Here is a 16223-nt window from a genome sequence, read left to right as displayed (position 1 = left end):
ATGCGATGGTGTTTTGTCAGGACATAATTCTGATGAACAAGTAACACCATCTAGTACAAATATTATATGGTCCGAATGCTTGTCGATGTAAAAAGCATAACGGTGCTCACATTGTTATAACGTTTACGTTTCTTGAACTACACACTGCTGCTAATCTACAGCCAGGTAAACTACAACTACAGTATTTCAACAACAACAACAACAACAACAAATGCAGAAACTCCCCTGGGAGTTGTCTTAAGTACGCCTAAGCATTGTGCCATATGCTCGTCTCCACGCTGCTCAGTGTCATTATCAATGTTATGAAACTTGATCCGACCAGTACAAATGACAGTGCTGCGGCGACATGAACTGCCACCGATGGCAGTGCAAGGTTAATTGATGACTCAAGCAAACTATTGCAGGTGGAGGCGCCAGGTATGCTGATGACATTCCAATCATTATAAGCCATTGTCCCTCTTTGGTGCCTTATCCACCCACGTCAAACCATTATGAACCGTGATCAACCGTGCTTCAGCAGTGGCTACATCTGGCGTGGTGGCATGGGCTGTATTTTCAAAGTGACAGGCGATGCCGACAGAGAGTGCCAACTGCTGATAGCTTGGCGCACTGTGTCCTCAACGCTTACTTAGCATTGAAGAGAGACGAACAGGCCCGTATATTGAAAGCGGTCTGTGAAACAGGCAGAGTGTGGCATGTGCGAAGAGCTCCATGAGCACTGTGTTCTCGCTGCTTTGTTCGCGTTGAAGCAACAGGCAGCACGAAGGTAAAGTCGCTTGCTACTGGGGGCTTCATCTTGAAAGCAATCGTCATGCATCACAGGTGGAGGGACGGTTTTCTCGTTGAGTAAGCATAGAAATGCTTACACATTTAAAAAGAAAGAAGAAAGAGGTTTAAGTACCGCTTTCACTTCATTTTTATGACAAGTTTTTATTTGCAGCCATCTCCTTCTTTCTTTCTCTGACTAAACATTTTTATGCCTTTTGAAGGGCCAAGTTATGTTACATTTGCAAATACAATGCTTAATTAGCATACAAACATAGAAAGCATGCAGGTTCATTACCACAAGAAAGGGTTGTTCCCTGATGCCAACGTCAAAGACAACAAGCAGCACACCCAGAACGAAGCCTGTTGCAGCTCCGACCCAGGGAATTTGATTGTCCACTGTGGGGGGAAAAAAAAAAAAATGTGGCGACCAATACAGTTTAAAGCCTGCAGCTGTTGTCTTTTTTTTGTTGAGTAGCAACACAATCGTTGCATGGTACATTTCACATTGAAGAAGTTAAACCAAAAATACAGCGACCAGCGCTGCTAAAAAAAAAATCAAAGAGACGTTAGCACTGCTGTTGCTTACTGGTGCTCCGCTTTCAGTTTTCAGTGAGATTTTGCAACAATATCGCACATTTTATTCTGCTTTGTTTTACAGAAAACCAGCATCATATGTACATCTTGCCTTCAGAAAGCTAGATGTAGCAGTGAGCTACTGTAGCTGTAGCAGCCTGTTGGCAAGACGTTCCGATAAATTACCTAGTTAAAATAAACTACCTAGTTTTACTGAACAGTTTGAACCTAGAAATGTGGAGAAATGTGTGTATGAGAAATATGAGCCTAGAACATGACCATCTTGCATGAAAACTTGTTCTGCTGCCATCATGCGACGACATCGACTATGAAGCTGGCTTCAAGGTAGGCAAGTGCTAATGCCATGAACGTGATTGTGGTTTCATATGCGATTGTAATGCACAATCAATTTACAGACAACTTGGAAAAAAGAGCTGCATTAAGAATTGGGCAAAACGGTAATAATTCATTTGGAGCTGTCATTTTTTGCTTTGAAATATGGCAAAGGTAGGCCACAAATGGGCATTCTTGGATGGAGGTAACACATGCTTAACTCCTTCATTGCCCCATAAGCGCTGCCAAGATAGACACTGCTGTTATTGGGGTCACAATTGGGGTCAATATTGGGGTGAGGCATATGTATGCTTAGTGGTCAAGTTCGAATTATGCTGTGAAGGCCTATTTCAGGATTGAATTAATAAAATTTTAGGCCCAAGAAATAAGTGGGTGCCGGCTGGGAAATTCAGTCTGGATCGAAGTAACTAAAAATTGAATTTGCCAGAGTTGATTTAATGAAAATGTGCTGTATAGGTAAAATAAACTAGGTTATCTTAAGACATGTATGGTTAAGAGTAAAAATGGGAAATGAAAGCAAAGAATATGAATACACATATGGTCGAAAATTGAGGGAGAGAGTGTTGTGCCATACCACGTTGCTATCATTGAGGCGACGGGCGCTGCCATACTACGTGCACCTCGTGGCTATCGGTGAGGCGACGGGAGCTCCCACTTCTTCGCGACGAATCATGAATTCGACAAGGGGAACTTCAAGAAGCGCCTAGCCATCTCTGCGACGAATCAAGAATTCGACGCGAGTGACGTCGGCATCTGCCAAACTGGTTCCTGCCGACGAGGGGTTGCCAAAGGGACTAAAGGGAGAACCGGCCCATTGTGAAGCAGAGAGAGTTGCCTCCAGCTGCCCAGTCAGCCTGATGCGCTCTTGCAGCTAGATGTAGGCTATCATCTACTACCTGTAAATATTGTGCAAAGTTTTTCGTTTCTTTTTCGTCTATGGAAACAGTGTCTTTCGTCCTCCACCCTGAAGTCACAACAAGAGAGAAAAGAGATAGACAAAATATCGAATAAATGAAGACAAAATAAATAAACTGGGTATGATAACGAATTAGTAAAGAACAGCTTGTGAGGAAAAAATATTGGGGCAGGGGATATGATCAGCTCTGGTCTAACCAGGTGCAAGGATACAAAATGTTAAGCACTGCTGTGTATATCTGTGCTAGTGGCATAATAAATGAATTCAATAGCTCCCTTAGAAACCTTTATACTTGGTCAGTGACGTGTACTGCACTTGTTTTGTATTCTACATTTTCTGGAAGTGGTAGAATGAAAGTTAAAGAAGTGGTAGAATGAAGTTAAAGTTCTCTGAAATTGTGACCTGGCAGGCTAAAATGCTGAGTGGCTGCTTTGGGAAGCTACTTGGTCATGTCCATATAATGTCTCCTTAATCTATTGTTTCATTTATGTGTTGTTTGTGGCAAAACAAGTTCAATACACTTCTAACAGCAGGAATGTTTCAAAGGGTGTGCTTGAATACATTTATTATACCAATGGTGTACCTGGTCGTAATAGAACTGACTGTATCCTCAGCGCCGCTCACCCCCCCCCCCCTCTTTTCTTTCTCACCAGCTTTTCTTTACCTATTTATTATCCCACCTGGTTTATTGTATTTTGTGTTTACTTTTAATATTTGGCCAATCTCTTTTCTGTTTCCCTAGCTCAGTTTCTGACAATACGTGCATTCATGGTTGCTTTTCACTTCCTATCTTTACTCCTAACTGAACACATCGATGCAACTCAGTTTCTTTCACCTTTTTCCTTTCACTGATATTTTATTGTTCATTCTTCAAATGACGAAACTATATACCTTCCTGGTTCCTGTTTTCTGGGAAAACTAGGCCCACCGGATTGATGCCTGCCTACATCTTTAGAGCCTTTTCATTTCTGTCACCCCACTTCGAAGAATCTACAGCAGTACCCCTGCCTGTTTCCTTGCTGTCACAGCAAAACATCAACCCCATTTTATTATCTTTTTTTCTCAACCAGATCAATTTCCCTCACCCTAATCTATGCAGTAGCTTATTCTTCTTTTCTTGCCCCAATGAAGCAAGGGAAAGTGAGCTATGCATACATAAATGCTGCCAAGGAAAGCAGTTGCTGCCCTGACACCCCTTGTAGAAACATTGGCTCCAGTTACATTCCTTGTTGAGCCACACTTAAAGGGACACCAAAGGAAAACAACAAATGAGCTTAGACTAATAAAGCACTGTTCGAGAACACTAAAGGCAGTCATTTCAAAATAATAGTTTGAGCATTAGATGAGAAAATGAAGGTCGAAGTATCAGTATTTGAATTTCGCACCGAAACCCCGACGTCGGTATGTCAGTGTGACGTCAGGGATCCCAAAGTATGTTTTCGCATTTGGGCCGCGTTGTCTCAGTAAAGGTTCCCGAAACTTGCCATGTTTAATTTTTGGTTCCTTTAGAAGACAATGTAGCCAATCTGTACTCCTATTATAATTAGGTAGGCCTTAGAAGATGCCATCAAAATCCATGACGTCACAGCAACCAGGTGCGAGAATTCCAAGGAGGCGTCGCAACCCGTCTTTTGTTCTTGCGCTTTTTCTGGCTTACCAAGCGTCTTATCGTGGTAAGAGTGGTGTTTTCGGTGTCCTAGAGAGGTAATTTACTGATGCAGAAGAAATCATTTTTCTCTTTAGTGTCCCTTTAAAGGGAGCCTTGAAACACTTGAAACTTGAAACTAATCATAAGATGACATCACTAGCATTAAATTGCGTCCCCTCATGAAAATAGTTTTTGTATCCTTCAAGCACAAATGAAGTTGTAGTAGTTATTGCACCGACGAGCGCCTTCTTCACTCTCTTCATTTCCACTAGCGAGCTAGAAGGTACACAGGAAAGATGGCAAGAGGGCGCAAGGGTGCACTGCCCCCGGCTGGCCTCTTTCAAAGGTTGAACATCTCGGCGATGAGATGGCTCCCGGTGGCACCCTGGAGCAGCTACGGTGGGCTTTTTTCAACTCGGAGGTCATGCGCAACTGTCGTGTGTAGAAAAAGAAATTACGGGGTTCTACATGCCAAAACCACTTTCTGATTATGAGGCACGCCGTAGTGGGGGACTCCAGAAATTTTGACCACCTGAGGTTCTTTAACGTGCACCTAAATCTAAGTACACGGGTGTTTTCGCATTTCGCCCCCTTCGAAATGCGGCCGCCATGGCCGGGATTCGATCCCGCGACCTCGTGCTGTCGTGTGTAGATTACCAGTGCAAAGATAAAATGACTTTTTAGTCTCCTGAGATTGCATATATATATATGGGCATGTTCAGATAAGAACGGTAATCGAGGTCCCATGACCATTTTTTGTTTTCAATGAAATTTTTATATCTGATGGGCAAACGTGTCCACACAAAGGAATGACCCTTAGTTTTGCAAGAAACTTCATAGTTTTCTCGAAAAAAAAAAATCGTATGTCACAAGAGGTGGAGAATGTCGTTTTTGCTACTTCGCAAAGTTGCAAGTTTGGAGCCTCACTGCATGCACAATAAATTTTTTCCGCACATAATTATTTTTTCGTTACCTCTTTGCAACATGTACTATATGAACAAATAAAAAAACATTTTTTCGCTGTGTCAATCTTCTAAATAAAAAATCGCAAACTTCACTTCCGGAGCTATTCGGTGCAAAAAAGGCACTTTTCAGGGCAGCCTCAGGGCAAGATGCGTAAATATCTCCACACTTAATCTTTTCTCAGTATTTTCCAGCTACATTTACTCACTTTAGGCAAGTTTTGTAGTTTTACACTTGACAGATATTTTTCACTATGGCCTCAAATTTGGCCGAAGATCAAAAACGTCAAAAAAGTGACAACTTTGACTTCGATTTAAAAAAAAAAACGTCATCGTCGAATTTCATTAAAATTTACCTGAATAATCCCCAATAATCATTAATTTTAAGGTACCAAAAAGGTATTGCATTATATTGTTTTAAAGTATAAAAATGAATACAAAACTGAGTTCATGTTTTTGTTATCTAGAGTTGCTTATTACTGCCTCTTAGAAATAGTAACTGTCAGAAATTTGTTTTAGCACTCGCTGAACTTGGTTACATTTTATTTACCACAATATCCGAACCATCCTCAATGTTTGTAGAGCTTCTACTTGCTTGTTAGCGGTATTCTTGATGCGTCAAAATGGGAATAAATTCGCGATTTCACCTGATGCCTCAAGAACTGGCTGGCGGCGGTCAAACGTTTTTTGTATTGCCTAATTTATCATCCGAAGTTACATTGGTATGTAATCGATTCTTTAAAAATATTAGATCATTTATCAGTGCTTAGAAAAGTTTTTATATATAAAAATGAATATTAATGTGTTTCTGAAGCCGACGTTTCTGCACCTGCATCTGTTTACCTCTGCATTCAATGGTTCTACGGGGCACTGTCAGGAGACAAAACGTCGTCTTCTGAGGGGGACAATTTATCTGCAAGGTTTTTAATCAGCAGGAGTTTTAATCAAGACACAATTTACAAATGGTATGCCGCTTTATGTGCAGATTGCAATTCAGAAAATCGTAACAAGAAATAAACGGCAGCAGTTGACTTCGGTATGCGCACAGTATATTGTCCAGCCTGAAGCACAAACCAGATCACAGTCTCTTCCATTCCGAAGCAGCGGTGGAGGCCACGTAGGATGCACTGCCTTCATTTGATTGAACGTACTTCCACATGTGGAGTGTCTGAACTACAGGCACTTTCTTTGCCGTTTTCCATTCTTCCTTCTTCATTTCGCGAAAGTCTGCAAGCTCCCTCTGTGGGAGCTCCAGAATGGTGATATTCTTTAGCGTTCCTTGAATTGCGTCCACGAAGCCGTTGGCTGTTTGTATGGCCTCACTTGCAGGCTTCCGCAAGTTGTGGTGTGATGCTCGATGTTTCACAAGCCCACCAACGCCGTCGCAAGCATTTTTGCCGTGTCCAGTGGCCGAAAACATTCATTTCGTCTCTTGACATTCACTGCGTTGTAGCTCATGAAACTGATATTTATTCTTGAAGTGAGCGGGAGCCCTGTCGCTCACATGTGTTATCTTGGTGTAGATTGGTGCGTTGTCTTCGAGGTGTGCTTTGATTTTCGACAGAGCCAAACATGCATGAGCTGAATCATGAGACATATCGTCGGAAATAACGGCGTAGTTCCGAGTCGATTTTCTTGACGTGACAACGCAGGTAAACACGGTGACCTGCTTTTTCTGCCAATGGCACGCTTGTACTGCGCCTGGAAGCACAACTGTGCAGTTTTCGGCGAAATCAAAATGCAAAATAATAGCACCTCTCTCACAGCTGTTTTTCTTCATGTATTGCTTTTGCTTGCACAGATCTGATATAGTTGTGGGGAATCCATTTCATGGTAATTCTTAGAAATTCCTTCATAAATAATGAAGCGGTCAGAGTTTTTTTAACTAGCTCACCGTATTCCCATGAAGCAATCAACACCTCGTCCTCGCTGCTCATATCAAAATTTTCCAAAGTGAAAATGCCATCTTGTGGACAGTGCTCACAATTCCTGAGGAAACATGACGCAGTAGGTTCCTGGCATACGCAGAGACTCTGCATATCATCGGGAGAAAGCGACTTTCCGGAGGCGTTCTGCAGTCCCATGAGGCACAACTGAAAGTTTGCATAGCACACGCAAACACACACTTGCCACTGTGGCGAGCATTTCACCCACTTAGGATGCAAGGATATGAATTTTGTGAGGCCAACCTGGGAGGCAGGGTGAGCTTGCTTGTAGAGGCGGAATGCTCCTTGCAAGGACCGCGTCATGAACCGTTTAGGTACCCATTCCTTCTCTCCCTCCTTTTTGATTCTCACAACATCCTTTTTGTTCGGTGTCTGTCTAGAGCAATCGAGTTCATCCATGGTGTAATTTTCTAAAACGGTGGTAATGTCTACGTGTTGTAGCGTACATCTTGTATATCGCTCCTGTGTTGACCATACGCCTTCTTCATCCACCATCTTCTTCGATTTTTGAATAACGTACCTCGTTGCCTCTGGAATAACTTCCTGCACATATTTCACGGTTAGGTTGCGTGGTAGCAGTGTCAGCAGCTGGCAGCGCTCTTGAAAGGACGTACACCTATGTAGGCAGCATGTAGGTTGTCTTCCCCAGCTGCTGCATTGCGCACACTTTTCTTGTGAAGCACGCGAAATCTCTGGGATATTATATGCTGCCTGTATCCCTGATCGTATTTTCGTCACCATAGCTCATGCCACCTCTTCCTGCTTTCGCTTTGCATAGGAAAGTCTGAGGCGTTTCTTTAGAGCGCTCGGTGGCTTTAGGGGCGAGATTTCGGAGGTAAGGCTGACATTGGAGTTTAAATTTTCTACGATTTTTTCTCCAGGGCGGAATTCTTCGGATGTTTCGGTCGACTCTGCCTGCATATTATCTATGTCTTCCCTGAACCGATGGTAACAATTCTGACAGATGAAGTCACTTTCTCGTACTCGGAGAGCTTCTTCGGGAAGTAGGACTTTTTTTCAGAGCAGCGACATTGAGTGTCTTTACACTGCGAAAATTATGTCCTTTTTCAATTCTCCGTTTGTGCCTTTTTGAGTAGTCGGCATAAAACGTTCGCCGCGGAAATCTCTTCATGAATGCAAAAGCTCACCGCTTCTGAAGACTACCGTGGGACAGAAGAGCAGGTGATGGATGAAGGGCCCAGGGCTGCTTTTCCAAAAAAAGGAGATGGACAGATGGATGGATTTTTAACACAGGCTGCCCGCCATCGACACTGATGCTGGTTCGGTCTGGCGTACGAGCTGAGACTGAGATACCAAGTATGCTTGTCGTGGGAGCCCTCGAGTGCAGAGAAACCACGTGAGTACAGAAAACGACCCCACCGTCTACCAAGCCTACCAAACTCGACATCCGAACAACATCCGCTCATCGGGCCTGTCTCGGTCGAAGGTCCAAGGCTGAGGTATAACTGCCAGGCGTTCGGTGCATTGCGATGGAAAGATGATAGCGGCGGCTAAAGCCTCGGTGCGGTGGTGGCACACATGGTGCTATGAAATTCAGGGTCGCGCCGGGTGTTATATAGCTATAGGAGCGGCTGCCAAGCGCGGTTCATCCATGGAGTGGCGGCAGCTCGTTAAAGGCATCTTGAGAGTAGCGACGGGTGCATTAAATGTTTGCATAAACGACCACTAACCACACGTCACTTCAAAATAATGTTCTCAAATATGCTTACAGTAAGTTAAGTCCCACTGTTAGAAGAGTACGAAAGCGAATAGGAGCTTTAGACCTTTGATTGTAAGAGAAAAAAACACTTAAAAATTACACTTGTGAACTCAGCAACTGTAGCGTTTAAAATTTACACACAAAAAGACAATACTAAATCCAGCTTCTCACGATAGCGCATCCTAAGAGAAAATACTGAGCAATCGTAGGGATTGAAATCATGAACTCAGTTTTGTATTCATTTTCATACTTTAAAACAATGCAACACTTTCTTGGTACCCTAAAATTATCGAGTCATCATCATCATCAGCCTAGTTACGCCCACTGCAGGGCAAAGGCCTCTCCCATACTTCTCCAACTACCCTGGTCATGTACTAATTGTGGCCATGTTGTCCCTGCAAACGTCTTAATGTCATCCGCCCACCTAACTTTCTGCCGCCCCCTGCTACGCTTCCCTTCCCTTGGAATCTAGTCCGTAACCCTTAATGACCATCGGTTATCTTCCCTCCTCATTACATGTCCGGCCCATGCCCATTTCTTTTTCTTGATTTCAACTAAGATGTCATTTACCCGCGTTTGTTCCCTCACCCAATCTGCTCTTTTCTTATCCCTTAACGTTACACCCATCATTCTTCTTTCCGTAGCTCGTTGCGTCGTCCTCAATTTGAGTAGAACCCTTTTCGTAAGCCTCCAGGTTTCTGCCCCGTAGGTGAGTACTGGTAAGACACAGCTATTATATACTTTTCTCTTGAGGGATAATGGCAACCTGCTGTTCATGATCTGAGAATGCCTGCCAAACGCACCCCAGCCCATTCTCATTCTTCTGATTATTTCAGTCTCATGATCCGGATCCGTGGTCACTACCTGCCCTAAGTAGATGTATTGCCTTACCACTTCCAGTGCCTCGCTACCTATCATAAACTGCTGTTCTCTTCCGAGACTGTTAAACATTACTTTAGTTTTCTGCAGATTAATTTTCAGACCCACCCTTCTGCTTTGCCTCTCCAGGTTAGTGAGCATGCATTGCAATTGGTCCCCTGATTTAATAAACAAGGCAATATCATCAGCGAATCTCAAGTTGCTAAGGTATTGTCCATCAACTTTTATCCCCGATTCTTCCCACTCAGAGTCTCTGAATACCTCCTGTAAACATGCTGTGAATAGCATTGGAGATATCGCATCTCCCTGCCTGACGCCTTTCTTTATTGGGATTTTGTTGCTTTCTTTGTGGAGGACTACGGTGGCTGTGGAGCCGCTATAGAAATCTTCCAGTATTTTTACATATGGCTCATCTACACCCTGATTCCGTAATGCCTCCATGACTGCTGAGGTTTCGACTGAATCAAACGCTTTCTCGTAATCAATAAAAGCTATATATAAGGGTTGGTTATATTATTATTGAGTATTGAGGATTATTCAGGCAAATTTTAATGAAATTCGATGATGTTTTTTTTAAAATCCAAGACAAAATTGTAACTTTTTTGACATTTTTGAACTTCGGCCAAATTTGAGGCCATATTGAAAAAAATCTCTCAAGTGTAGAACTACAAAACTTGCCTAAAGTGAGTAAAAGTGGCTGGAAAATACTGAGAAAAAGATTCAGTGTGGAGATCTTTACGCATCTTGCCCTGCGGCTGCCCTGAAAAGTGCCTTTTGTGCACTGCATAGCTCCGGAAGCGAAGTTCGCGATTTTTTATTAGATTGACACAGCAAGAAAAAGTTTTTTTATTCGTTCGTATAGTACACATTGCAAAGAGGTAACGAAAAAATTATGTGTGGAAAAAATTTATTGTGCATGCAGTGAGGCTCCAAACTTGCAACTCTGCGAAGTGGCAAAAACCACGTTCTCCACCGCTTGTGACACACGATTTTTTTTCGAGAGAACTACGAAGTTTCTTGCAAAACTAAGGTCCATTCCTTTGTGTGGACACATTTGCCTATCAGATATAAAAATTTCATTGAAAACAAAAAATGGTCATGGGACCTCAATTACCATTTTTATCTGAACATGCCCAATATATATATAGTTTATTTACCTCAAATGAACAATAATTGTATTCCAGAAAAGCATATTGCAGTAGAGCGGCAAATTGGGCTAGTTGGTGGATGTTCGTCTTGTAAAGAGGGGGCTATTGGGCTAAAAACACGGACAACAGAAGTAGAAGTGGGCAAGACCCTTGCATCCTGTCCACTTCTGCTTCTGTTGTCCGTGTGTCTGTGCTGTGTGTTTTTAGCGTAACACCCCCCTTTTTAACGCTGAATATTCCAGAGAATTTTCTTGCAGTCCCGAAATCAGGCAATTGCTGTTGTGGGTACATCTGCTTGCAGTGACACTGTGTAGCGACATCGCAAAAGCGAAAGCAAGAATTTTTCGCTGCTTTTGACACGAGATTGCAAATTCTGTGCTGCATGCAGTGCAATAATTCTTGGCCCACACTCTCACAGGAGCCTTGTTAACAGATCTGCAATGCTTTCGTACTATATATGCAAAAAAGTGTTTCAGGGCTCCTTTACAGCAACATTACAGGAGCCCTGCAACACTTCTTAACAAGCCACCGTATTTGCTCTAGATCTGTTCACGTCATGTCAAATAAAGAAGAGAAAAATGAATTACGATAATCAACGCCTACAAACCCAAGTTATCAGTCAATAGAAATTTCAAAATACAAGAAAAATGAAGGTTACTCTAAACCTGAATTTTCACAGTTCTAGAGGCCTCATTTCACACTTCCATAACATCAGGTGGTGGTGCCAATAGCAGTGGGCATTAGCGGAAGTTGGTGTGCTGCGGTTGACAAGCCTACTCAGCCTGTTTATGGCCTTGCCATCATCCCATGGCCTGCCTGGTCTGATCTTGGAGGCCATGGCGTCACTTTTATGGTTACAACCATTTCCGTGAGGCAGCCATTGGCGTGTCAAAGTGCTCTGTGTGGTGATGCGTCATTCTCATCGTTGACACATAGCCTGTAGCTGTGCGATGCTTAAAATGGTTACAAAAGATAATGCTGCAGTTATTTTTTTGCAGTACTCACACATCACATTTTTAACCAATGATCAGTGTCACACTTTGTTGTCAAGTCCTGCCTAGGAAGTACATAAAATCACCAAAATGAGGCGATGCTATCGGTACCGCTCAACAAGCTTTCTCTGGCACGTTGCAGGGCCCCCTTAAGTGCTTTACCTTATATTAAAGTTGTTAAACCAAAAATGACAGTCACTATACTGTTTATTGAAAGTGACATGCAGTATGGGCCCCTATATTTGTTCACAATGGCGGTACGCAGAATGCTACCTCATGTCGCTTTTCATATGTGCCAATTTAAATGTAAATTTTGCATTTACCACACATGTTGTTTTCATCACTCTAAGGTGCTATTTTGAAACATCTGCATCATATCTTACTGCAACTTAATAGATATCAGTGCTGTTCAAATAAACTGGAACACGAACTGTGTTTCTGTGTGTCTACCTTATGATCAGTGGATTTTCTCACCTCTGATCTGCCGTTCCATTTCCCGCTTTGCCTTCCTCAACTGGTCCAACACCTTGGGTTCATCCGCTCCAAACTGCAGTGATTTCTAAAAGGACATGGGAATATAAAGTTTGAAACTGGACTATACGAAGAGGATTGCAACATCATGGGAAGTTTAAGGCAACAAAATTGTGGCCTACGACTATGACAAACAATCCACTAGTGACACGGCTACAAGGCACATAAAAGAAACATCATGTATCCAACATAGACACACAGACTTCATTGTTATGAAAAAGTACCATTCTCCTGTTGTGTAGAAGATTATGTATGAATTAAAATGCAAATTCCAATGGAATAAGTTTGCTGTTAATGTATACATTCATAGTTTAGAGGCTATAAAGGCAAACAATGTGCCAAAAATATTGAGTATGCTTGTATGCCATACAATGAGGAAGAGGAATGTTTCAAGTTTCATGTTTTGCATACTCACACGGAAAGACTCCATTGCCTCTCTATAGTGCTCCGCCTTAAACTCCACCTCAGCCTTGCGGTAGTAACCCTGCACAGTCATGCAGGAAAAAGAAATAAAAGAAGAAATAAAGAAAGATAGAAAAGCTGATAAATAACACTTTAGTAGTGATGACTAGCTTGCAAGACAGACACTGTAATTCTCTTTTTCAAAATAGATGATCATAATTTGCAATTAATTTTTCACCCCTGTGTGGTAGACCTTTTAAGATGCATGTATAACTTTACAGTGACAATGCAGTGACTCTTAACTGCAACATGGCGAAAAATTTAGGAGCGTCCAGAACTCTTAATGCATGAATGTGCATGAATGCTACTTGAAAGCAATGAAGACTTACTTTGGGCCATTCCGGGCTGAGTCTGATGGTTTCTTTGGCATCTTCATAAGCCAAGTAAAACTGGTCCATCTTCAGAAAGGCCATTGAACGATTGCTGTAGAGAGCACTATTCTCACGATCATTTGAGATGGCATGTGTGTAGTGCAAGATGGCCTCAGCATACTTCTCTTCCTTCAGACACTGGTTGCCCTTCTCTTTAAGCTCTTCGCTCTGGGTGTGAAAGTGAAGAAGTCAAGGTAGCGGTTAGCTTTACTACAGAAGGTGGCGGCCACGTGACAGCACAAGGCTCCTTAAATCGGCAGCACTATGTACTGTTACTTCAAACAACTAAGTGGCATTCAAGGACGCAAAATATACAATGATTAAAAAAGAAGAAAAAATTATGCGGATCCGACACACTGTGGAAACCGATTTAAATGGAGCTTTCTGAGCTGTTTGCTTTGATTGATTATAATTTGCGGTGATGGTGACGGTGAATATTTAATTTCTTCCACATTTAGTCCAATATGGGAGTGGTGAGTTGATGTTAAACATTACTTTGCATGCACCACCGCTATTTGTCTGTGTAGTACACAAAACACATGGGGAGGGGGGGTGTTTGAAGCATTATTGTGCACCATTCTTTATACCTTTGAGGGGGCTGAGCATACTTATTGCTTAACATGGCACATCGCATCGTGGTATAAACATAAAACATTAATTCTGGAGCTGTACAAGTCCTAACCACTATCAGATTACGAGGCATGCCGTAGTTGTGGACTCCTGATTAATTTTGACACCATGATATTCTTTAACAAGCTCCTAAATCTAAGTGCACAAGCATTTTCTATTTCGCCCCCGCCGAAATGCGGCTGCTGTGGTCAGGATCAAATCCACGACCTCGAGCAATGCCATAGCCACAAAGCTATCGTGGTGGGCCCAGAAGTGTTGATTTCACGTGTGACCCCTTCCGTAGTGTCACCTAGACCTTAATGGGCTTTAATGCGGCTCTGCTTCTGCACACCCTGTGCGAGTTGTCCGTTTGACAAATTTACATGGTGCTTATTTTTCAGAAATAGCAGATATGTACTGTACTGTGCCCTGAACTTAAATTTATCCTGTTAGCTTACAACTGCTGTCGTGTCTATAGTAGTAGTGTTTCCTTGCCTTCTCACATCACCTATTCTCTGTTGACTCATCCCCCCTCAACCCCACTCTCCCATATGGGAACTGCAAGCTAAGAGTGGCAAGGCAGTTATTAAATTGTTTTGTGACTGCGTCGGTTCTACCCATCTCCTGCCTACTCTTCCCCCTCCTCTCTACAATTCTATATATCTTCCTTTTGGACTTCAACGCTTATAGAAAGGTAAGTGATGCAATTTCTGCGATGCTTTTACAGAGGATCATGGATAATAACAGCTGTCAAGAGGCTAATGTGGCGACGCACAGGGAGCTCCAGAGAGTAGTCTGCAGATTCGACGCGGTGAAAAGATCCAAACGAGTTTATCGCGTCGCCTTTCCTCTCTGCCGCGTTCCTGTTATGCATGCACACGCTCTGAACCACCTCCCGACGCGGTGTGCCACCGGCCAGACAGCAACAACAGCAGCAGAAGCAGCAGCAGTAGTGGGAAAGTCGAAGGAAGACGCAAAGAAAGCTTCGCCTTAAAAGAAAACATGCGTCACGATGCTTCTTTATGCGATGCTTTCTGTTTGTACTCGGCACGAAATGTACTGGACTGCCAGCGCCTATTTCTTTTATCTCATAACATTTTAATTTTCACACACTTCACCAGAAACAACAAATATATTGAAGCACTCCAATTTGCAGTGCGTTATTATGTACTAAATACCACAAACCAACGGTCTTTCGCGAAAGGTCGGCTATTTGCACAGGCAAAATACGAGCGATTAAATACACACATCTGCAAACAGCAACGAATACGCTTCGTCTTAAAGATATTCTTGCACTAGACATGCTTTCCATGAGAGACATCCCTACGAATCAACGCAATGGCGCGCAGATTCGCTTGGAGTGCGAGTGAAAGAGCGAAACATGCGAAGTAAAATATATAAAACAAGCGCGTTCATTTTACATCGTGCCGGAACATGAAATGCAGCTGGTGGCAAAGAACGTTCGCGAAAGCTGCCACATGCGCTTCAGCAAGGCTGCTACAAAAGCGAACGCATGCGCTGCACTGAAAGATGAAATATTTTATACACAGTACACTTTTTATAAAGCGCTGCTCGAAAAAGCACATTAGTAGATAAGAGGCCTTTGAAAATATCTAGTGTGGGCAGAGTGAGCCGGTTCCTGGACGCATAGTGGAACCGCAGATAATCTGACGATAAAGAAGCGGTTTTCAACACGCTGCACAAATGAATGCATATATGCAACATACTAAAGCATACTGCGGTTAAAAACAGGAAATGTCTATGAGTACCTTGCTTGAAGATCCTTTCATCTTGCACTACCACCACAACTACCACTTCTGTTTCAAGTGAAACAAGCGACAAGCGATTCGAGAACCAGCTATGGCTTTGACTACTGTCAGTTTGATATTGAATTTGACTCGGCTTTGGCTGCGAAAAAAAAAAAAACAACCGAAACCGAAACTGCTTGCTAGCAATAGAGGTATGCTAGAGATGCAGACATAAACTACATATACAGACTGAGAACGGAAGATGCAGACGATGAAAAATGAAATTTGAGACATAGCCATTACAAAAACAAACAGACTTCTCACTATTAAGCGGGCATGACTAAAACGCAGCAAGAACGCGAGAAACCAGCGCGGCAGCGCTGTTCCAAGACAGTTGTGGCTTGGTTGTGGCGTCCAAACTTCATGAACGAAAATGATGCTAGGACCGGGAATGCCGACAAAGCGTGCAGAATATGTGGAATGGTGGAACATATGGAGTGCGTGGAACATGCGCTTTGGGCAGCTGAAAAAAGGTTCACCGACCTAGAAGCTGCCACATAGTGAAAGGAGGAACAATGGGGTCAATGCCCCGGGTC

General features: G+C 42.8%; 1 protein-coding gene and 1 pseudogene across 1 annotated transcript in view; both read right to left on the bottom strand.

The window, feature by feature from the left end:
• Window positions 1-15748, bottom strand: part of LOC142571496 (uncharacterized) — a 44524-nt gene extending 28776 nt beyond the window's left edge. Inside the window, exons 1-5 of the mRNA XM_075679897.1 lie at window positions 15649-15748; window positions 13229-13438; window positions 12853-12921; window positions 12381-12465; window positions 1064-1164 (exon numbers count right to left, since the gene is read on the bottom strand). Of these exons, the coding sequence (XP_075536012.1) occupies window positions 1064-1164; window positions 12381-12465; window positions 12853-12921; window positions 13229-13438; window positions 15649-15669 (486 nt within the window). The 5' untranslated portion in view covers window positions 15670-15748. The remainder of the gene's footprint in view (window positions 1-1063; window positions 1165-12380; window positions 12466-12852; window positions 12922-13228; window positions 13439-15648) is intronic.
• On the bottom strand, window positions 6300-7515 carry LOC142573319 (uncharacterized; annotated as a pseudogene).
• Window positions 15749-16223: the final 475 nt, after the last annotated feature.

This window comes from Dermacentor variabilis, chromosome 2, assembly GCF_050947875.1.
Source record: "Dermacentor variabilis isolate Ectoservices chromosome 2, ASM5094787v1, whole genome shotgun sequence".
Lineage (NCBI taxonomy): Eukaryota > Metazoa > Arthropoda > Arachnida > Ixodida > Ixodidae > Dermacentor > Dermacentor variabilis.
The sequence above is the reverse complement of the archived record's forward strand: the minus strand, read 5'-3'. Positions and strand labels throughout refer to the sequence as shown.